Source organism: Giraffa tippelskirchi, chromosome 12 (assembly GCF_054371585.1).
Source record: "Giraffa tippelskirchi isolate mGirTip1 chromosome 12, T2T-mGirTip1v1.2.pri, whole genome shotgun sequence".
Lineage (NCBI taxonomy): Eukaryota > Metazoa > Chordata > Mammalia > Artiodactyla > Giraffidae > Giraffa > Giraffa tippelskirchi.
In genome coordinates this window covers 26,915,156-26,939,987 of record NC_137286.1, presented here as the reverse complement: position 1 = coordinate 26,939,987, position 24,832 = coordinate 26,915,156, and the positions used below count along the sequence as shown (strand labels likewise).

Here is a 24,832-nt window from a genome sequence, read left to right as displayed (position 1 = left end):
TTTCCTGCTCCAGTAGATCACGTTTTGTCAAAACTCTTCACTATGACCCATCTATCTTGGATGGCCCTACACGACACGGCTCATAGCTTCATTGAGTTATGCAAGCCCCTTCGCCACAGCAAGGCAGTGATTCATGATGGGGATTGTGCAACTATGTGTAGTTAAATTTAGTTTTAATGAGAATTCATATCTTGCTGTTGGAAGGAAATCCCAGTAGTAAAATTCTCTAAACAAAGGGATACTTTCACAAATAACTGATAGCATGGAGAAATTACAGGCTTCAGTCTTTTAAATGACCATATTTACTCATTGAACTTATTACCTTAGAGTCACATGATGTACATCCCTAAATGATGCCTGTAAGAAGTGTGTAAACTGATTCACTTAAATATTTTATTGTGCTAACAAATTTGTTTTCTTTGAAGTTTGCAAAATATAAAAACAGATAATCCTCTGTGACCTCAAACCTTCCTGTTCTTAACATTGCATATAACATACTGCTTTGATATAAGCAGTTTTTCATTTACAGAACTAAAATTTGAAATGATTGGTGGTTACCTGTTTCTACATCACATTTCTGTCACCACTGCTAGGAGAGAGCCAGGCCAGTGTTATTCTTTTTTAATAGATGTTCACAAGACATTTTAGGTTCAGAATTCAAGAAAATAGTCATTGATTTAGTGGACATTGGTTATTGATTGGGGGATAGTAGTTCATTGTAAATTGTGAAGTAAAAAAAAAAGTATTATAAAACAGTAAATTCAGTATATTTTTGGTTTTAACAAAATAGAAGATACTCAAGGGTATACAACTAGGTTTTAAATGTTAGTTTTTCTAGGTGAAAGTATTCATCTCTGATTTACTTCCATAAGATAAATTACTAGAATTGAATTATGGAATCAAAAGGGTGAACATTTCTAATTGTCCTTAGTAAATATTACCAAATTGCCATTCAGAAAAGATGTACCAATATGCAGTGATTTACAGTGCTTGTTTCTCTACATCCCTCCCAGACCTGAACCTGTGTGTATGTGTTGGTGTATAATCTTTGTAAATTCAGTACTTTTAAAAAGTCTCTTGCTCTGGAAATATTTTAACAGCCATTTTTAAAGTTACACTGTCCTAATGTTTTAAAATTTAGAGGAACTGCTACAGGTATTAAGAGATCTGGGGCAGGTTGGGAACTGAGAAAAGAGACCTCAGAGAAGACGACTGGTAGAGATGAATTCTTTGTGTCACACTTGTAAAATTCTAATTTATGCCTCACGTCTCTAAATACTGGTTTGGATTTTTTTATCTGAATAAACTTTTTAAGCTATAAAAAATATGGATAGAAATAATAGGATGTTTTGTCATGTCCGGTGTTCTAGGTCACTTATAAGAGCTTTTTATACCGTTTTGTTTCTCGGAGAGCGTAAGTTTTATGCGTCACAAGTATCAGCTATCACATAAAACCATTGGAATGATCTTTGCAGGTTTGGAATATATTTATGTGAAGACAATTGTACAAGAGTGTAATGATGAATAGTATAGTGTTGTTGTTGTTCAGTGGCTCAGTCATGTCTGACTCTTTGTGATCGCATGGACTGCAGCACTCCATGCTTCCCTATCCATCACCACCTCCCAAAACTTGCTCAAACTCATGTCCATTGAGTCAGTGATGCCATCCAACCATCTCATCCTCTGTCGTCCCATTATCCTCCTGCCTTCAATTTTTCCCAGCATCAGGGTCTTTTCCAGTAAGTTGGCTGTTTGCATCAGGTGGCCCAAGTATTGCAGCTTCAGCACCCGTCTTTCCAATGAATATTCAGGACTGATTTCCTTTAGGATTGACTGGTTGGATCTCTTTGCAGTCCCAGGGACTCCCAAGAGTCTTCTCCAACACCACAGTTCACCACAGAAGCATCAGTTCTTCAGTGCTCAGCCTTCTATATGGTTCAACTCGCACATCCATACGTGACTACTGGAAATACCATAGCTTTGACTATACAGACCTTTGTCAGCAAAGTAATGTCTCTGCTTTTATGCTGTCTTTTAATGCTGTCTAGGTTTGTCGTAGCTTTTCTTTCAAGGAGCAAGCGTCTTTTAATTTCATGGCTGCACTCAGCATCTGTAGTTATTTTGGAGCCCAAGAAAATAGTCTGTCACTGGTTCCATTGTTTTCCTCATCTATTGACCATGCAGTGATGGGACTGGCTGCCACGATCTTAGTTTTTTGAATGTTGAATTCTAAGCCAGCTTTTTCACTCCTCTTTCACCTTAATCAAGAGACTCTTTAATTCCTCTTTGCTTTCTGCCATAAGGGTGTTGTCCTCTGCATATCTGAGGTTATTGATATTTCTCCCAGCAATCTCAGTTCCAGCTTTTGCTTCATCCAGCCCAGCATTTCGCATGATGTAACTCTGCATATAAGTTAAATAAGTAGGGTGACAACATGCATCCTTGCCATATTCCTTTTCCCAATTTTGAACCAGTCCGTTGTTCCATTTCCAGTTCTAACTGTTGCTTCTTAACCTCCTTACCAGTTTCTCAGGAGGCAGGTAAGGTGGTCTGGTATTCCCATCTCTTTAAGAATTTTCCACAGTTTGTTGTAGTGTAAGACTGCATAATTTGAAACTCTTCTGTTTCACTTTGACTTGTTTACTAAAATAATCCCTCTTTTAAAAATGAATTTACAACAGATAAATTGCAAGCAGTGGAATTCAGTAGATTAAAAAAGACATAAAAGCAGTCACCTAATTGCAATATATAGCCCTTATTAAGATTATAATTTGAACAGGAAAATATAAGAAATAAATCTATGGCACAAGAAAAGTGATACTGACTGCGTATTGAGCTGTATTAAGAAATACCTGTTGATTATTTTAGGTGCAGTGGTAGTCTTACAGGACTTTTTTTGTTTTTTTAGGAGTTGTTGTGTTTTAGAGATATATAAGGAATGTGATTGTTCAGTCACAAAGTTGTGTTTGACTTTTTCGACCCCATGGACTGCAGCATACAGGGTTCCCCTGTCCTTCACTGTTTCCTGGAGTTTGCTCAGACTCGTGTCCATTAAGTTGGGTGATGCCATCCAGCCATCTGCTGCGCCCTACTCCTTTTGCCTTCAGTCTTTCCCAATATCAGAGTCTTTACCAGTGAGTCGGATCTTCTCATCAGGTGGCCAAACTGTTGGCACTTCAGAATCAGAGCTTCCAGTGAATATTCGGGCTTGGTTTCCTTTTGGATTGACTGGTTTGATCTCCTTGCAGCCTAAGGGATTCTCGAGAGTCTTCTCCAGCAACACAATTCAGAAGCATCAGTTCTTTAGTGTTCAGCCTTCTTTATGGTCCAGCTCTCACATCCATATATGACTATTGGAAAAACCATAGCTTTGACTATATGGACCTTTGTTGGCAAAGGGTTTTCTCTGCTTTTTAATACACTGTCTAGGTTTGTCATAGCTTTCCTTCCTAGGAACAAGCATCTTTTAATTTCATAGCTGCAGTCACTGTCCACAGTAATATATGCCTGAGAAAAGAAAATCTGTCACCATTTCCACTTTTCCCCTTCTGTTTGCCATGAAGTGATGGGATAAGATGCCATGGTCTTAGGTTTTTGCATGTTGAGTTCAAGCCAGTTTTTTCACTCCACTTTCACCTTCATCAAGAGACTCTTTAGTTCCTCTTCACTTTCTGCCTTTAGAGTGGTATCATCTGTATATCTGAGGTGGTTGATGTTTCTCCTGGCAGTCTTGAATCCAGCTTGTGATTCATCCAGCTCAGCATTTCACATGATGTACTCTGCATGTAAGTTAAATAAGCAGGGTGACAATGTACAGCCTCGTTGAACTCCTTTCCCAATTTTGAATGAATCCATTGTTCCATATCTGGTTCTCACTATTGCTTCTTGACCTGCAGACAGGTTTCTCAGAAGACAGATTATTGCCAAAATGATTTGATATTGGGGACTTGTTTTAAAACAGCCTAGGAAGTGGGGAGTAGGTGAGAATACAAATAAAACAAGAATTTGTCATAAGTTAATAATTGTTGAAACTGAATGATGGAAGATTGGATGTGTTTTATTCAGTCCATGTAATCTTGTTTATTTTATTGCATTAATATGCTATGGCTTGGAAAAAATATACCACTTTATATTTTTTATTCTTTCCTCATCTGTAAGATGGGGATATTGGATTTACTGTCTAGATCCCTTCTGATTTAGATTTTTAAACTTTTCCGCTGACTGAAATCACAAAACATGACTATGGTCATAAAGCATTTAGGATTTTTAGAAATTAATTTCTCACTGTATTTTCTTCTCTAATGTTCATATATTTGGAATTTAAACATTGTAGAAATAGTGATCTTAATTTAGGATATTCAGGTGTTTGGGACTCTGTCTCTCAAATATATATACATATATATATGGGGGAGGGGCTTTCTACTAATAAAAATTTAGTAACCTAGGTATTCAATCCTGAATATTTATTGGACTAAAGGAAATCAGTCCTGAATATTCATTGGAATGACTGATGCTGAAGCTGAAACTCCAATACTTTGACCACTTCATCAGAAGAACTGACACTTATTTGAAAAGACTCTGATGCTGGGAAAGATTGAAGACAGGAGGAGAAGGGGACAACAGAGGATAAGATGGTTGGATGGCATCACCGACTTGATGGACATGAGTTTGAGCAAGCTCTGGGAGTTGGTGATGGACAGGGAAGGCTGGTATGCTGGAGTCCATGGGGTCACAAAGAATTGGACACGACTGAGCAACTGAACTGAACTGAACCTAGATAATAACATTTTTCATTCTATTTCTGAAACAGTTTCCAAAAACAATGAAAAATATGCTTGTTGTTGTTGTTCAGTTACTAAGTTGTGCTGACTCTTTGTGACCCCATGGACTCCAGCACGCCAGGCTTCCCTGCCCTTCACTATCTCCTGGAGTTTGCTCAAACTTATGTCCATTGGGTCAGTGATGCCATCCAACCATCTTATCCTCTGTCGTCCCCTTCTGCTCCTGCCCTCAATCTTTCCCAGCATCAGAGTCTTTTCCAATGAGTTGGCTCTTCGCATCAGGTGCCCAGAGAATTGCAGCTTCAGCTTCAGCATCAGTCCTTCCAGTGAATATTCAGGTTTGATTTCCTTCAGGATTGAATGGTTTAAAAACATACTTGGGAATTTTTTAAATAATGGGCTTATGAGTAAATTTCATTTATACCTCTTTTATTGAGGTACACAATTGTTTTATGTCTTTAAGATGAGTGAACAGACCATTTGCTGAGTGAAGAAAATTGTATGGTTTTGTTATGCTGTTTTCTGTCATCTGCCACAGTTCAGTTATTTCAATTAGAATTTTAAGGATGGGGAACCTGATGGGCTACAGTCCATGGGGTTGCAAGAGAGTTGAACATGACTTAATGACTAAACAACAACAGTAATTATCTTGTATATAAATTATCATCAATATAAGATTGATTCTTGAAATCATTAACTCAATTCAAGTCTTCATTTAGGCTAGGTAGAGCATTAGTTGGTGACAGAGATCACAGAAGTTGTTTCCTGAAGTACTCTTTCTTAGGTCTTTACAGGCACTGTGCATTTCTTTTTTTTTTTTTAATAAATTTATTTATTTTAGTTGGGGGCTAATTACTTTACAATATTGTAGTGGTTCTTGCCATACATTGACATGAATCAGCCATGGGTTTACATGTGTTCCCCATCCTGAACCTCCCTCCCTCCTCTCTCCCCATCCCATCCCTCTGGGTCATCCCATTGCCCCAGCCTTGAGCATTTGTCTCATGCATCAAACCTGGAATGGTGTTCTGTTTCACATATGATAATATACATGTTTCAATGCTATTCTCTCAGAACGTCCCACCCTCACCTTCTCCCTCAGAGTCCATAAGACTGTTCTATGCATCTGTGTCTCTTATTCTGTCTCGCATATAGGGTTATCGTTACCATCTTTCAAATTCCATATATATGCATTAGTATACTGTATTGTTGTTTTTCTTTCTGGCTTACTTCACTCTGTATAATGGGCTCCAGTTTCATCCATCTCAGTAGAACCGATTCAAATGTATTTTTTTTAATGGCTGAGTAATATTCCATTGTGTATATGTACCACAGCTTCCTTATCCATTCGTCTGCTGATGGACATCTAGGTTGCTTCCATGTCCTGGCTATTATAAACAGTGCTGCAATGAACATTGGGGTATACGTGTCTCTTTCAGTTCTGGTTTCCTCGGTGTGTATGCCCAGCAGTGGGATTGCTGGGTCGTATGGCAGTTCTATTCCCAGTTTTTTAAGGAATCTCCACACTGTTCTCCATAGTGGCTGTACTAGTTTGCACTCCCACCAACAGTGTAAGAGGGTTCCCTTTTCTCCACACCCTCTCCAGCATTTATTGCTTGTAGACTTTTGGATAGCAGCCATTCTTACTGGCGTGAAATGGTACCTCACTGTGGTTTTGATTTGCATTTCTCTAATAATGAGCGATGTTGAGCATCTTTTCATGTGTTTGTTAGCCATCTGTATGTCTTCTTTGGAGAAGTGTCTGTTTAGTTCTTTGGCCCATTTTTTGATTGGGTCGTTTATTTTTCGGGAATTCAGCTGCAGGAGTTGCTTGTATATTTTTGAGATTAATTGTTTGTCCCTTGCTTCGTTTGCTATTATTTTCTCCCATTCTGAAGGCTAAAGACACTGTGTATTTCTTTTATCATTCTCTACACTGGAAGTTTTCCTTAATGTGTGACAGTCTGTGAATACTGTATAGTGTGGCAGTGGTTGATGACTCTTTCAGTGTCACCTGGTTGTAAAGACCAAACAAAAACATAAAGAATAGTCTCTGGGCTCTTAAACTTTTGAACTGTTCTGCTAGAGAGAAATTTTTCTAGTGTTTTTTGATGACCTGTTCACTGGCAGGCTTATCTTCAGATACAGCAGAGCTATTAAATACAAAGTAAAATTTAATTTTTACTTTCATACTAAATGAAATATTTAATTTTCCAGTTATTTTTGCAAATACTATAAAAGTAATAAGACTCTTGTGGCTTTACCAATTATATAAAATCTTTAGTGAATTTTTCTCCATTGCACATACCTAATAATGTAGTATAGTTCAGAGTTAAATGTAAATTAGAGAAATAGATATAAAATTAATTTTAGTAAAATGTTATAATTTATAATGCTGCCTTGCTCCAGAATTCTTTTATTATTTCTTCCTGTTTTGTTACAGAGTACTTCATCTTTTGTTGGTGTTACTAAGAATAAATATGTAACTATAGTTTTCTTAAAGCATTTTTAAGATTTAAATCTGTACTCTGTTACTCTTCAGAGAAGGGTATGATTTAGGCTTACATTCTTAAGTGAACAAACTCAAGTTTATTTGAAACAAAACTTAAAAGGTACAATTTTGAGCTACCTTTTTTCAAATTCTAAATAGAATTCAGGAAGTACATTCAGTCAGCTTGAACATTTGGTGCTTGTGTTTATATTAAGGAGTTCCTGGCCAACAAAAATATCAAGAGTATAATGAAATAACTTTAATTTTACTTGCCTAGGATTATCTTAAAAGATTTTTACTTGCAAATCTAGAGAAAGAAAAAGGAAATACATATTTTCTGTCTGGGCAAAGCACCGTTTTCCTTAGTGATAGTCCATTTAAGTAACAGTAAAATGTTTTATGACCTAAAGAAAGTAAAACTTGTGAAATAGTAATGTGTTATCTACAATTATGTGAATAATGAGATTTAAAGAACACCATTCCAGTAGAAATGAACTTTGAATAGGCATAATAGTCACTTAGAAAATTTTTTGTACCCGATTTGTTATATTCAAAATAATGGTTAAAATGATCAGATTAAAATATAACAAGACAATTTCTTTTTTATTTATTTATTTTTTAATTTGTTTATTTATTTTTTTAGTTTATTTTCTATTTTTTAACTTTATAATATAGTATTTGTTTTGCCATACATTGACATGAATCCACCATGAGTGTACATGTTTTCCCCTTCCAGAACCCCCCTCCCACCTCCCTCCCCATCCCATCCCTCCGGGTCATCCCAATGCACCAGCCCCGAGTACCCTGTATCATGTGTTGAACCTGGACTGGCGATTTGTTTCGCATATGATAATTTCCATGCTTCAATGGCATTCTCCCATATCATGCCGCCCTCGCCCGCTCCCATAGAGTCCATAATACTGTTTTATTTATCTGTGTCTCTTTTGATGTCTCGCATACAGGGTTATCTTTACCGATTGACTAAATACCATATATATGTGTTAGTATACTGTATTGGTGTTTTTCTTTCTGGCTTACTTCACTCTGTATAATAGGCTCCAAAGGAGGCAAGAATATACAATGGAGAAAAGACGATCTCTTTAACAAGTGGTGCTGGGAAAACTGGTCAACCACTTGTAAAAGAATGAAACTAGAACACTTTCTAACACCATACACAAAAATGTATCTATTTTTTAACTTTACAATATTGTATTTGTTTTGCCATACATTGACATGAATCCACCATGGGTGTACATGTTTTCCCCTTTCAGAATCCCCCTCCCACCTCCTTTCCCATCCCATCCCTCTGGGTCATCCCGGTGCACCAGCCCCGAGCACCCTGTATCATGCATCGAACCTGGACTGGCAATTCGTTTCACATATGATAATTTACATGCTTCAGTGGCATTCTCCCATATCATCCCGCCCTCGCCCTCTCCCATGGAGTCCATAATACTGTTCTATATATCTGTGTCTCTTGCTGAACAAGACAATTTCTTATCCCAATGCATGTAAGTGTGTCAAGAGGCAATCTTCTGTCAACACCAGTATTATACATTTCATGTTCAAAGTGGAATTTGTTCTGTAAGAAGACAATGCAGTATGTCACTGAAAATTTGGCATCTATCCGAGGCAAAATTAAAACGGTCAATAAAGTTGTGTATGCATCCATTTCCCCATTTTTATGAAAGAGCTCAAGTATTTTTTTGCTCGAAGATTATACATTAGAAGTGAAAAGCTGTTAGGTCATTTAATCTCATACATTAATATTTTTGTGAACTATGTACTATGTTTTTAAAGAAACTTAAATCTACAGATGATGGGAAAGATTGAGGGCAGGAGGAGAAGGGGATGACAGAGGATGAGATGGTTGGATGGCATCACTGACTCAATGGACACGGGTTTGGGTGGACTCCGGGAGTTGGTGATGGGACAGGCAGGCCTGGCATGCTGTGGTTCATGGGGTCGCAAAGAGTCGGACACGACTGAGTAACTGAACTGAACTGAAATGTACAGAAAGGAAATGAAAAATGGAGGCAAGGTTCTTAAAACAAAAACTTAAACAATTACTAGTATTAAAAAAGCAAATATCCAACAAAGTAAAAAGCCCAAATATATATTTGTCCTAAACCTAGATAGATACACCTACACATTTTTTAAGATTATATTTGGAACCTTGAATAGTGCCAAAGATATCTACATCTATTGACACCACTCACAGAATACTTAACCTTAGAATGTGTTTAATTGAAAGATAGGCATACTGAATGATTGGGTTGTTTTGTTACTAAAGAATTTTGGTGTGTCATTTCTTCTGATATTTAACAAAATACTCAATGATTTCTTCCACAGAATCTACCTGTTACTCGTATTTTAGACAATCTCATGGAGATGAAGTCAAACCCTGTGAGTAGCATATAACATTGTACTTGTAAATTCTTGAGCATACCAAACAACCTGTACCAAAGGTGATAAACTCAGTTTGTTGTGGGCTTCATCACAGCAGAGTACATGAGGAAAGGACAGAGTCCACATCCTCAAACAGCATTTTTTAGCCATTCTCACAGATAATGGGAATTGTTTTCTCAGCAGCAGCATCCCCTCTGGCCAGCTTTCATGCAAAGTAAATGTAGATCATACCCTGTATATATCCTAAGGATCAAGTTTCTATAAATAAAAGAGAACTAGTGAGCATCAGTTGGTATAATATGAAAAGTACCAGACCAGTTTAATTTTATGAAATTAAATTAGGATAGGAGCACACAGTAAAAAGTTTAAGAGCATGTGTTCAGATGGCACTAAATTCTTTTGGGTTAAAAAGTAAATTGTTTGATGAAGAGATAAATGAGTAAATATTGTTAACATTTATTTAAAGAATGGGTTTTTGAGTTGTTTATAATTCAAGAAAGGAATGTGAAAATCATCACAATCTGTTTCATAAAGCAGCCCATCATGTTACTGTGGCAACTGGAAAGAGTGGTTGGAATAGATCAGAACCCTGGTTTGGGTTGATCCAGGTCACTGTAGACTTGGCATTAAGACTTAGGATACCAGGCTGAGAAACAGAGTAAGAACAGAATCTTCAGATAAATATGTCATTATTTCATATTTGTTAAATCATGAGTATAATAACATTAAAGAAAACAACAAAAACAAATTTTAAAATCTGTCCATGTGAAAACAAAGGTACAGTGTTATAGAAAAAAAGCCCAGTAAAGGGCAGTTGCAATTATGAAAGGAAAGAAAAAACTGTCTGTAATGATAAGCTAAAAAGGAGTGGATTTTTCTAGAATCAATACAGAGAACATAGAAGACAATGTAGTAATAATAGACTTTGTTATTACTGCCTCCTAGAATATATGAAGGATATGAATAAATGAAGAATACAGAATATATGAAGGAATGCTTCTTGAAAAGCCTTAGCGAAGTATGCATTTATGCCTTTATGATTAATGCATTTGTGATTGTCTTTAGAGAATACTACTAAATAATAGGCAGTAGGTTTCTGGAAGATGTTATCCCAAACAATTATAAAGATTAAAGATATAAATAAATGCAGAAATTTAGATGCCAAGTCCACATTTCTGCCATATGGATGGCTAAATTATGGGTCTTATTCAGATGTGTCTCCAAGTTCTATAAATTCATGTATCAGTTCTAGCTACTTTGACTTTATAACGGAAGGCACATTACCACAGGCAGATATTTTTTAATTAATTAGAAAAAGTAAAATTTTTCTACTTTAAAAGCATTTTTTCACCCATCTGTTAAGTGGGACAGATGCCTGCACTCTCTCTTATCCCTGTCTTGTTCCCGTATTGACAAATTGATTTGGAGGCATTGAAGAGATTAACAATGTGTACAAAGTTAGACCTGACTAATAATCTTGAATATATTGTATCTCAAAGGCTTTAAAAATGCTGTAACCTAATTCAAGGTGCATTCTTATCACTTATATTTTACTAAGTGGTCTTTGACTTGTCTTGATTGAATAAAATGAAAGGGGTTAGGCAAGATATCAGATAGGTTTCATCTACCCTTGTACATCTGGGTAGTAGTGGTTTCCTGGAGCAAAGTGTTGAAGGATTATGGCACTGCATTGGGGTTTGGACTTCCCTGGTGGCTCATGATGGTAATGCGTTTGCCTGCAAATGCAGGAGACCCGGGTTCAATCCCTGGGTCGGGAAGATCCCCTGGAGAAGGAAATGGCAGCCCACTCCAGTACTTTTGCCTGGTAAATTCCATGGACAGAGGAGCCTGGTAGTCTACAGTCCATGGAGTCGCGAAGAGTCAGACACAACTGAGCGACTTCACTTTCACTTTTGGTTCACGGAGAGTTCTGTGATTGATTAGCACTGGCCATCATTAAGTGCAGGACTAGACAATGACAACAGTGCATAGTTGGTCATTGATCACCTTTGGGTAGGCTCATCCAGAAAAGAATCAGAAAACATTGCAGAAAAGAATGCGTTCCTTTGGGTGTTTGTGCTTTGGAGGGAGAAGGAGATAGAGATTAGGAAGTGATGCCATTATATGCAGTAAAGCAGTACTTTCTAAATCTTTAATATCAAGATATTATCTTTAATATCCAGAAGCTAGTTGATAATGTAGTATAGAGGCCAGCAAACCCTTATCCTCAACTTCTGAAATCCAAAATGTGAAAACTAAAAGATTTTGTATAACTCATTTGGTGGCAAAACCTAACCTTAACTCATATTGAGGTTCTTTATATTTTGGGTTTATCGTACTTTATATTAATAGTCATTTGTTTAGCTGCAGAAACATTAGATGATGGGGTGCTGCCCATTGGGAATACTACATTATATACAGTTGTTATGCATGATATTATCTACAGTTTTTTAAATTCAGAATTCCAAAATATATCTAACTCCAGAGATTTCAATTATAAAAGATTTGAACCTGTATTAGGTATTCTGCACATTCAATAAAATCATGGACATATAGTAATAATGTAATAAAATTCTAAAAGCAAAAATACATAAGTGCATTAGCTTATAAAACAGGTATATTTATTTCTCTCAATTATTAAGTATAGTTCCTTGTGCTATACAATAGTTTCTTGTTGGTTAATTTGTTTATAGTAGTGTGTATATGTTAATCCTAAGCTCCTTATTTATCTGCCCCCACTCCCCCTTGGTAATAACCATAGTTTGTTTTCTGTGTAAAAACAGGTATACATTTGAGAAGCAGCATTGCATAGTGGTTAAGCGCTGGGACATTGAAACTAGACTGCCTGGGTTCAGATCTGGAGTTTCCACACTTACTTGTCATAAGACTTCAGGAAAGTTAGATAACCTCTCTGTATCCCAGGTTACCCATCTGAAAAACATGGATAGTAACAACCACCTCAAAGATGATACGGGACTATGTAATTTCATCTGAGACACTTAGAATGATGTTTAACGCATAGTAAGTGCTCACTAAATGTTGATGGTGGCTGTTTACCAACTTAATATTCATTAGTAGATTCATCAAGTAATCTTAAAATACTCTAAGCAAAACTTGAACTTTCTAAAGAGAAATTCCATAGTCATGGTAAAGTTGTCTATTTTTTTTAATAGGAAACTGATGACTATAGGTACTTTGATCCCAAAATGCTACGGGGCAATGACAGGTAAGCAGCTCTTGTATAATTTGTATGTTTCTTCATTCCCACCAAGAATGGAACTAACTTTTACTGATTTTTTTTGTTATAAATCAGTAATTGCTTATTATTAAAAATTCAAACTGTATAGAAAACTGATAAGTAAACAATATGTAGAATCTCTTTACCCAGAGGTAATCACTGGTAATTATACTTAACACTTTGATACTTTTCCTTCCAAGTATATATACAGAAAAAAAGTACATTAGATGCTTGTTGTTTTTAATGAAATGATGAGGGTATTACAATCTATGTGTAGAAAAGGAGAGTTTGGATAATTTGTGTGCTTTTAAATGAATAATTATTTTGGACCAAATGAAAAAGATGAGGGCTTTATGTTAGATACCAATTGTTGTTTTTTTATTTAACTCGTCCATACAGTCTGTGCCCCTGGGGACCATTGCTGTGAATCCTTCTTTTTGGCAGTGAAACATTCTGCAAATAATTTCTGTATTTTGTGACAAACATGGTTTGTTAAGATATTAACTTTATTATGGATATATTTTTCAAAATTTAATTCTGGTGGTATGATAATAGTGTATAAAATACAGAAAGAAGATAAAATTAGCAGAGAAAAAAACCTTCTTGGAGGGATGGTCTTTAGCACCAAAACTTGGGTGAAGCTTCTTTATTGCCTATACCTTATGTTTGGGATCTTTCGAACTTTGATTTATCCCAAGCTTTCAAATCTTTGTAGGTAGTCAGATTGGATAATCTAGTCACTAAAAAATTGATTATTAGATTATTTTGGAAACCTAAAAGGTTATTCTCTTTTCTGAACTTAACAGAAATAATACCAGAGTTGCAAAAGAAGCTGCTGATAGCAGCTGCAGCTGGTAAGAAAGAATTTGACAAAAGAATAAATTATAGAAGGAAGAGGATGAGGAGTGACATTAACGGGGGGTATGGGGCTTCTTTGATGCATGATTAAAATGTTCTAAAATTAGACAGTGGTAATGGTTGTACAGCTCTGTAAATATACTAAAAACTACTGATTGTACACTTTTAAATGGTACGTTTATGACACGTTTGTTCTTAAGCTTATAATTTTTTCCTTCCTTATATTTGTATCAGTAGATACATTTTGCTTCTTAGAAACTTCTGAGAAATTCTTTCAATCTTCCCTATATATAGTTTATTCATGATAATGAGAAGGAATATTAGGAATGTTGATAAGACAGAGAAACACAGAGTTTCATTTTTCATAGACTCAGCTTTCTCCTGAGCTGTCTCATCACAGTTAGATCTTGGTTTTTAATAACTGGTGATGCAGTGCTCTTTTCAATTTCACCTCTCCTCATGTCTGCTCTCAGAGGAACTGAAAGCGCTCTAGAGGAAGTTAAACACTGTGAGGCGTTAGGCAGCTCCTGGCCCCGTTTCTGGAATTTTCACCCAGGTCACAGAAATGAGGAAAAGATGGAGCCGTGGAATCAGTCGCCAAATAATTGAGCAGTTATAATAACTCTTTCCCCTTGGTTGAGATTTTCAAAAATGACTTGTGAGGAAAACCTAAGTTATCTTGGTTTGTATAGCCTATTTCAGCACTGCAAACAAATATATATTTGACTCACAAAAGCTGTGCAAATTGTCTTTATTTAAAGGTCTCTTAGACACCAAGTATTTTTGAAATAAATAAATATGTAATATATAAAGAAGTTACAGAAAAATACAGATCCCTTCTTTTATCCCCCCTTTCCTTCCTAAATTGTTATCCTTGCCATACATGTGTTTGCATAGTTTTTTCACAAATGTAAATACCCACAAACTATAATCTGCCCAGTATGGTAAACTTGCACATAATTTACCACTAAAGTGGGCTTGCTTCCCTGGTAGCTCAGTTGGTAAAGAATCCGCCTGCAATGCAGGAGACCCCGGTTCAATTCCTGGGTCTGAAAGATCTGCTGGAGAAGGGATAGGCTACACACTCCAGGATAGTCCATGGGGTCGCAAAGTCGGACATGACTGAGTGACTTTCACTCACTGCTAAAGCATTTATTTTATCAATTTACCTTATACCCAGATTTCCACTCCTCGTGGGAACTAATAATGCTCCATCTTTCCTATTCTCTCTCAGTCTTCTCCTAGAATTTTATTTTAAAGTCAACAGGTTGCCTTATACCCTTTAGACACTGAGACATGTACCTCATCTAGCTTGTTGTCTGAATCCCACTTAAGAAGAATTGTAAATACACAGATAATAGTGCATGTGTGTGTGTATATATACATATATTTTCCATGCCTTTTTATCCTTAAGAAAAGTTTTGGGTGAAATTTTCAGTATGGGTTTTTTATTGTTTGTTCTTACAGCTCAGTTCCAAGAAACAAAAATCCATTCCAAGAGGTAAGTTCATATAAAAATTCTTTGTCCCTTAGATGGAAGGATGAAAAGGTGACCCAGCAGTCTTGAAGGATATTTTTGTCCTATGGCTCTATGATGATTACTGTATGGCAGTCTTGATAAATCCAATTATGTGTACTGAAGATTCATTATAAATAACAATAAATTCAAAGATGACTTTTAGAAAAAGCCCTATGGATTTATTTGGTATTGTTTAATTGAAAGATGAGGTTTATTTTCCTCATAATTGTTTCTGAAAAATCTCTACTTCATTTTCATACCCAATAGACATTAGAAATTTATAGACTTTTTTAAAAAAATAAATTTCTCTGTAATTGAAGGAGCATCAGGCACTTAGGTTGAAAAAAAATAGTAACTAGCAAAATTTGTGGAATAGGCTCCAGACTAAAAGCCATGTTGCTTGAGAGCTAAAATATCATTCTTTTAACTTACCTATTTTCTTCTATTTACATTTTTAGGCAATTGTTTTTGTGGTGGGAGGAGGCAACTACATTGAATATCAAAATCTGGCTGACTACATAAAGGTACATTTGATGTTCATATTCTTTTATCATTCGAGGTTTCACAGTTGTTCCATGTCTTTAACATATTAGCAGTCTCTGATGGCCTTCCTGATTCTTAAATTAACCCCTTTTCTAGAGGTAGTTTAAAAATCTGGCAGATAAGAAAACAGTGAATATATGAGCATTTTTCCATGTCACATTCATTTTTGGCCTAAAATTTTACTTGATCTGGAAAATAATGTATCTTCTTGATGTGATGTACTGTGCAGCTGCCTATCTTAATTTGACTTTAAATGTTTAGACACCCCAAAAGTGTCTCCCTTGGTGAAATGATTTACTGAACTCCATTTACCTAAATTAAGCACTTTTCTCTCATCTTATTGACTTAAGTCAGCAACATACTTCAAACAAACTTGGAATGACTGCTTTTTCAGCAAATAGGCACTTTAAGGTAGCACTTGAGAAGTGGTGTGCTATTCAAAGCTAACAGCAGCAGGGAGTACAGACAAATAAGCAAAGGAATATGAACGGAAAGGCGTAACTTGAAGAGCAAAATGCCATTTAAAATGTAGGGGCAACAGAACTAGTGATTGTTACAGTGACATTTTATAACCTTCATTTATTCACTTGATATTAATGATTATTCCTTATGGTCCTATATTATGTAAGACATCAATAAATATTGAGGTTATTGTACAGCAGGAGAAAAAATACATAGGTGGATGTCACAGAGCTTAAAAATCATCAGGCACCTCCAGGGATCCTACCTCAGTCACACAGAACATGCTTCAGAATGTAGACCACCACTCAGATCTGTGTAAAATACCTTGGTTTCAGGGGAGCATCCGTCTTACACAAAGAGATGTCTTTTATACCCTTCTCTGTTCATATAGCCAGAATCAGGCTCCATGACCAGGCTCAAAGGCAAAAAGCAAGGGAACATAACAGAAACCAGGTATAAAACCCATCAATCTGTAAAATTTCTATAAACAGTGCTGAGAAGCTAGTAGTTCGAGTTGTCCCCTGGTCTGTCTGTCTGTGACCCTTGGGCAGACTATATTAATCTGTTTCATTTAGATCTGGCCATGGGTCAACAACATGATTGGTTCCAGGTACGTACCCAAGGATAAATACAGGGTTGCAACAGACCAGCTGAAATTAATCCTGTACTTAAATCCCACCCTTGGGTAACTTTTCTTAATTACATTTGTCAGCATTCCTTCTGCATTTTTTTTTTTTTTTATACATTACAGACCAGAAAAACAGGGATAAAAACCAAAATACTAATCATTTGTGTAGTGTAGTGACTGAAATGCAAGTGTAACTTTAATGAAACTTTGCAGTTTACCAAATAGTCCAGCGTAAACTTGTTTTTAATCATGCATAAACCTCATAACCCTTACCTCTCTCTACCACAGATATTTTAATTTTGTGAAATGTATTAATAAATTGAATAAATGTAACAATTAATTGTTAACTAAGTTTAGTTCTTTCCCCGATCAGTCACCTCCATCAGAAGAACTTCAGGGTTATCGGTAGATATGTAAGCCCACCAAGTTATCCAGTTATCCTTTACTTGGTTTCAGTTTACAAAATATTTTTTTTTAACTTGTTATTGCCTTCCACTCACCAAAACATGGTGTACAGAAGGGTACATGATACTGTGACCCATCAGCCATGTAACAGGTGTTTTATGTCTCTATATCAGGTACTGTTCTTAACAGATGATCACTTGGGTTCATATTTACACAGTGGTCTTTGGCTCTTGTGTTGAACAGATTCTTCTGTACACATTTGAGCAGCAACAATATCCTAATTTTGCCTCCCAGAAGGGGTCCTCCGGAATATATAAAACCTGTAAAATGAGAATATGTAAAACAAAAGGAAGTATTAGAATTATTCTGGGTGTTTATCCCCTAGGTGTTGTTAACATCATCAAGATATAGCATGTGGGTAAGTCCAGATTAAATCTTTCATAAACCTACCAGAATCCATTTTGGACCTTCAGCTTCAAATAAAGGAGGCTATTTCTGCAGGTGTTGTGGGCATCTGTAAATATAGCTAAGAGTAGTATTCTCTTGCTCCCACCCTCTTGCCGGGTACCACGATAATGTTAGCTTTTTTTTTTATTATTGATATTTACCTATTGGCTCCATTCTGAGGATCAAAATTTCTCCATCTTTCCATGTGTCAGTAATTCTTACCCAGAATTTGGCCCCTGGTTTAGAAGACCATCACATTCAGCAGGACTCCGATCCATGGAGCTGGCAGCAGTGTGACTGCTGCACTTCCCTTTCTTCATTCCCACTCATAGCAAGGAGTTTATAGGACTGTGTTATCCACAAGTCAGTACAGATGCAGATGCAGAAACCATTAATCCCAGCTTATGCACAGGTGAAAAGAAGAAACAGTCCTAAGAGATTCAGAGAAGTTGTCTTCATTTCATTTTTGGATTGTTCATTGCAATTGTGTAGAAATCTGATTAGTTTTTGTATATTGATGTTGTGTCCTGCAACCCTATTGAACTCATTTATTATTTCTGATAGTTTTTTTTAATGGATTTTTAAGATTTAGTATAAACAATATCATGTTATCTGTGAATAAGCTTCTTCCTTATCCTTTCGGGATGTTTTTTCCTTTTTCTTGCCTACCCATCCTGGCTAGAACCTCCAATAACAATATTAATAGAAGAGTCCAGAGCAGATCTCTTTATCTTCTTCCTGATTTTAGGGGGCAACGCATCCTATCTTTCACTGTTAAGTTTGAGGTTACCAATAGGTTTTTAATGGAGCCATTAATGTTTAGTAGCTACTAAGCCATATATATAGTCTAATTATCATGAGAATTCTTTGTTTTTTAATCCCATTTGGTCTTAACTGTTTCCTTTGTTCCACATAATGTTCATCTTCCTATCATTTCAGCCCCAGTTAGGGGAAACTGAGCTAGTAGGTCTGTGACAGTCTACCTCATGACATTAGAAACCCATGTTAGTGCAACCTTGTGGTATGAAACAAAACTTATGCCTATGCCTCTGAGAGACTTGTAATTGAGAATTACTTAATATGGCACTTGATTTATACCAGTTCACAAAATGAGCAAGTGCCATTTTTGTTGGGAAGGCAAAGAAAAGACTTTAAGAATTCTAGCTGATTTATTTGGTAATGATGTTAGTCTGACTTATAATGTAACTGCTATTTGGTATAACATTGATGTATTTGATAAAATTAATTGGATTGATTTTTAACAAGATATTTGATAATACTGATATCAGTGACCAACTGTTCTTTCGTTGGAAGGTGACTGACTAGGGAATAAACTAGATTTAGTTAATAATTAATTGTTGCATTGAATCAAGGTATTGGTACATTCATAAAGTTCAGTTTTTAATGGAAAGAAATATCAAATTTGTACATAGTTTTAAGAATAAGTTTTACATTGAAATATTACTAAACTGCACTGTTAAAAATTATAACTATACCTCAGTAGATGACACAAAAGATTATAGAGTTTTGTGTTTATCTTTGTTTTTATATTCTGTAAATGCTAAAAGGATAAAAAATGGTGACAAATAATTACAATTAAGAAAGCTTGATTAAGGATGGAGAGGGAATGTACTTACATAAGCACAAGATTAATCTCAGCTATCTCACCATCACCTGGTGGTGATGTTTGGCCAATCCGAATGAAATGTTTTAACTAGTGATTAAAATAGGCGTTTGCTAGGGTCCAAGATAGACCAGGGGCAACTTGTACTAGCTTGTCAGTGTTCTTTAATGGAAAACGTAGATCGATGATTTCACTTGGTTGCTATCATGTTTTCTTGTTTCTGCTGTTGAGCCTGGTCATGGAGCCTGACTGTAGCTATGTGACCAGAGAGGAATAAAAGATCCCTCCCTGGACAAGACTGGGGCTCCCCTGAGACCAGGATATCCTGGTGGTTCACAACTGAAAATGAAATGTGTCTTTTATTACTGAGATGAGGTCCTGGGAACTAGAAGTTTTGGACCCCTCTAATGTTTCCCTGTGTACTCCTACTCTCATGTGAGCGTAGCCTCAAGAATCCCAACTATATGGCCCTATTTAACGGCTACACATACCATTTCATTTTGAAGAAAAGGTAAGATGTGACTTTCGCTTTACTTGTTCTCAGAGAATGTCAGCCGGCGATGTTTACTCAGCTCATACATCACAAAGAAATGTCCTTCTCTTGTATTGCAAAGCCGTAATTCTTTTGGTTCCTTGATTAACCACACTTGGTTTGTACATTGCAAATGAAAACTTACAAATTTACCTTCAAGTTCAAAATACATATAAGAATTTCCACATTAAAAACTTACCAAAATTCTCCAGTCAAAAAGTTTTGACTGCTTGTTACTGGGTGCCAACATTCTGTCAAGATGAAGGATGAAATTCATAGTTACAGAATGGAATAGGGTATATTAAAATATAAATACTGTATTATCACAATTACAATCCATGCTACTCACGCCATAGCCTACTTTCAGTGTAACAAAACTGTAAATGTTTTCTTCAAGTAGTTACAGTCCTACATAGAATGTTGGCTGAAGATTTTATAATTATTGCTCCCATGAAATGGGTCACTCGTCACGTTCCTTCTATTTTCAGTGTAAATGGTACTAGAAACATGCCTAACACATATTTTGAATGGAAAAAATGTGCCCATTTCACTACTTTATTCCATGTAATTTTAGGATAGATAGGTGTACACTAAAATCCAGTACTCACCCTAAAGGAAAATAAAACCTTTAAGAATAACAAAAAGTCTTTGCTATGTTTAACCCCTCTTCTTGGGAATATTGAAAATATGACTTGTTATTGTATCTGAGTTCTGTGTTTGATTTTTTGCAGGGGAAACAAGGCAAGCATATTTTATATGGCTGCAGTGAACTTTTTAATGCTACACAGTTCATAAAACAGGTACAGTGTACTTTTTAGTTTGTTTCTGTTAACATACCCTAAGTTGCTGTTGATATTTTTCAAAAGAGAGCAAGATAATCCTATTCATCTGAACCAGCTGAAACTAAAAGCCACAGAACTAGAAGAATGTAAGGTTTTGCCATGGACAGCTATAAAGGAAACTCTTGTATGTAACATTATTTCCATTATCCCAAATCTATGAAAAGGTAAATTTAATTCTGAAAATTTTTAATTGGAGTAGTGTACTTGCTTAGGCAAAATTCAGTGCAGCATTTCCTTGACATACTGTCCATATTTCTTACTTTGCTAAGCATATCACAAATTGGACTGAGAAATTAAGTTTCTTGGGGGATTGATACAACAGAATGTCATTCACCTTAAAAGTCAATGATGGCAGTAGCTGAGGCATAGAAGGTCTTTACATTCTTTTACTATTGTTCCCACTAATGTTCTCAGTACTTACATTAACTTCAGCTTTTTAAAGCTTAAACTGCCTCAGAGGCTGACCAATAATATTCACTCGCCTTTGCCTTGGTTATCATAAAAATCATAACTGTACTCTGCTCATTTTTAGCATCTCTTCCTAGCACCTTTTTCCAGCACAACTTTCTTACCCACTATAATATGGTTCTATTATTCTTAACCTTAATGTGGTAGCCCACTGGTATTATGAGAATTTCAGATATACAGAAAAACTGGAGAGAATTTACAGTGAATACATGTACATTCCCCACTAACATTTTATTGCACTTGCTTTATATAAGCACCTGTCCATATTTCTATTCTATTCATTGCTCCAGCTTAATTTCAGAGTAAATTATAGATATCAGTACACTTCCCCCTTAATACATCAGTGCCAATATCATTCACTAGATTTCATTATTTGTTGAGTTGTTGTTGTATTACTCTCTGGAAGTAAAATTTACAGCAGTGAAATACACATATCTTAAGTGTACATTCCTGACTTTGTCAGATGTATTGTTCACCTGAGTAACCCAAACCCATATCAAGGTACAGAAGTTTACACAGAGTTCCTTTATGGCCTTTGCCAGTCAGTCCTTGCTCCTAGTCAAAACTTGCTCCCAAAACACTGTCTTGATGTTTTCCCACCACAGATTAGTCTTACATATTCTAGTACATCATAAATGGAACTTTTCTTGGTTAGGTTAGCTAGAAGATTCTGAATTTTGTTAATCCTTTCAATGAACTAGATGGTGTTAATGCTAATTTTCTCTATAAGTTTTCTATTCATTGGTTTCTACTTTTTATTTGATTACTTTGGGTTTACCTTGTTCTTCTTTTACTATCTGATATTGAATAATTATTAAAGCATTAACTTTAGTTTTTCATTTCCAAAATGAGCTTTGAAAGCCATATAACTTAAACTCTTCCCAGACACTGCTTTAGACACATTCCACAAATGTTGATATATTTGTATTATCATTTGAAATATTTTTAATTTACCTGGTGGTTTATTCTATAGCCCTTGTAGAGAGATCTATTGTTGTTTGAAGTATTTGTGGTTTTTCTAGATAACTTCTTATTGATTTCTAATTTAATTCCCTGGTTGTCATAGAACATTTTATATGTAAGTTCCTTGTTTGAAAATTTACATTCCTTTTCTAACCCAACATATAGTCTATCTTGCTAAGCACTCCATATGAAGAACTTGAAGGAAGAGCTGTAAATATTAATTTGGTCAAAGGTAGTTGATAGCATTAGTTAGATCCTCTATTATCTATCGATCTAGTTCTATCAGGTATTAAAAATCTCCATCTGTGATTGTAGAATTGTCTCTTCCTTTAGTTCTGTCAATGTTTGCTTTTCTTTTGAAGTTCTGCTATTAGGTACACACAGAGTTTTGGTTGTTGTATACTCTGATGAGTGGGCTCTTTTATCGCTATGCCCATATTCTTCTACATATCCAGTAATGCTCTTTGTCTTGAAATCTGCTTTATCTGATACTAATAAAGCTGCTCTAGCCTTCTTATACTTACTGTTTGGATCTTATAACTTTCCATCTGTTTACTTTCAACTTGTCTGTGAATTTAAAGCATATATCTTATATATCAAGCATATTACACTTAAATCCTATATCTTATGTGTGCGTGTGTGTATATATATATCTCAAGATCCAACTATATACTACATATCTTAGAATATTGTTAGATCTTGTGGGGTTTTTTTACAAGCCATTCTGACAGTCTCTTTTAATTGGAATGTATTGGTCTTTATTACTGTGATTGGATTTAGGCCTACCACTTTACAGTTTTCTCTGTTTCTCCTTTCTTTGTAAGACTTGAACACTTTTTAGAATTCCACTTGAATTCATCTCTGCATTATTAACTTTTGGGTTGCTCTAGGAATCACATTATATATACCTTTAACTGTTAATAGACCAGTTATTATGCCACTTGTATTAAATGTGGAAGCCTTGCAACCATATAGATCAACATTTATGCTGTAATTGTCATTTTACATACATCATTAATTTTACAAAATAGTGGACAGTTATTTGTGCTTTAAACAGTCATGTGTAGAATAAAGACATAAATCTTTTGCATTTATATGGATATGAATTCCAGTGCTCTTTATCCCCACTTACAGATTTTAATTTCTACCTGTTGACTGAAAAACTTTCTAGCAGTCATTGTAGCTCAGGTATGCTGGCAATGAGTTCTCTTAATTTCATATATATGTACACACACATACACAATAATTGGTTTTCAATAATTACAGTGTATCTGTGCATGACTTCTGTGTATCTTGCTAGCAGATCACTGAGTTTCCTAAATCTATAAACTATATACCTTTACCAAATTTAGGAAATTTTCAGCTGTTAACTCCTTTTGGGACTGTTTACATATATGTTTAACATCTTATGGTGTCCCACAAATCTCTGTGGATTTTGTTCTTCAACGTCCATAAGTTGCTTATCTTTAGATACACTTACTTCTGCTATCTCCATTTGGCTGTTTGATGTATTTACCAGTTCTAGAATTTTCATTTAAGTTTTAAATATAGTTTCCATTTTTATGCTGAGATTTTCTTTTTTCTTTCATTGTGAGCCTATTTTTCACTATTTCTTTGAGGATATTGTCCTAGCTGCTTTTAAAACCTGGCTATTAATTACCACACATGGATCAACTCACTACTGGTCTCCATTGTCTTCCCCCTAGAGACTGGGTCCCTGGTTTCCTGTTTCTTCATATTTACTAATTTTATACTGTATCCTTTACATTGTTATATTTTAGAAACTGAATTGTTTCTCTAGAGTGTTGGTCAGACTCCAAGTTCTGTCTCTTTGGCAACAGCTCAAATCTCAAGTCTCTCTCACTCATAAGTGGTTCAGGGTTTTACTATAGATTTAGGAAAAGTCTATACACAGACTTAGGGCTCCCTCACTTTCCAGTAGCTTTAGTTGCCCCCAAACCCTTTCCTCTGGTTTTTCAAGCCAGAAAGACTATGTTTTCCTTCAAAAATTTTAGCAGCTAGTATAGTACCAACTGTGGCCTGCCTTCAGGCTAAGAGCCACAGAACCAGAGAACTCAGCCTGCATTATTCCTTCCTTCCAAATGTTGACTCTATTCCAGAACTCACCTTCTTTCAGTCGTTCCCCATTGCCTACAGGAAGTTGGTTTCGTTTAAAATTTATAGTTTCTCTCTCTGAGAGACTTGGTCCAATAGGAGTTTACCCAGCCTTCCAGAATTGAAATCCTTTTCCCTTCCTTTTAATGATCTTTAGAAATATATTTAATATATTTCTGATTTCTTTTAAAAACATGTTAAAATATATAGAAAAGTGAATTGTCATCAATGAAGTCACACATGATGTTTTTCTTTACATTTTCATACTGAGTTAATATTTTTTAATTCTGTTTTTGTTTTCTGTTACTTGAATTTGCTCCTATATAATGTTTACACATCTTTTCGCCATATCTATAAATCTGAAACATTTGAGTTAGTGAATATTGAGTAAAAATGTATTATTCTAAAATACAATACAGTGCATGAAATAGCCTAAATTTTACCATGATAAAAGTGTGCATTTAAGGTGATTACAAATATGATTAATACCTAAGTTTCTTTTGTGAT

At 35.5% G+C, this 24,832-nt stretch overlaps 1 protein-coding gene and 1 long non-coding RNA gene across 6 annotated transcripts in view; one reads left to right on the top strand and one right to left on the bottom strand.

Annotated features, from left to right (window-relative positions):
- The window catches only part of SCFD1 (sec1 family domain containing 1), a 111,461-nt gene that overhangs the window by 86,374 nt on the left and 255 nt on the right, over positions 1-24,832 (top strand). For 2 of the 5 annotated variants that reach the window (XM_081548053.1, XM_081548051.1), the window contains 5 exons: positions 9,625-9,678; positions 12,855-12,907; positions 15,245-15,278; positions 15,755-15,820; positions 20,669-20,737. In XM_081548053.1, coding sequence (XP_081404179.1) covers positions 9,625-9,678; positions 12,855-12,907; positions 15,245-15,278; positions 15,755-15,820; positions 20,669-20,737 — 276 coding nt within the window. Of the gene's footprint in view, positions 1-9,624; positions 9,679-12,854; positions 12,908-13,725; positions 13,774-15,244; positions 15,279-15,754; positions 15,821-20,668; positions 20,738-23,344; positions 23,403-24,832 lie in introns of those variants that run through there. The other 3 variants (XM_081548050.1, XM_081548049.1, XM_081548052.1) reach the window with 3 other exon arrangements.
- LOC145528877 (uncharacterized) lies at positions 17,357-23,996 on the bottom strand. Its single transcript, XR_014070754.1, has 3 exons — positions 23,691-23,996; positions 20,137-20,188; positions 17,357-17,654 (listed from the first exon to the last, which is right to left on the bottom strand). It is a non-coding gene; the product is annotated as an uncharacterized LOC145528877 (long non-coding RNA).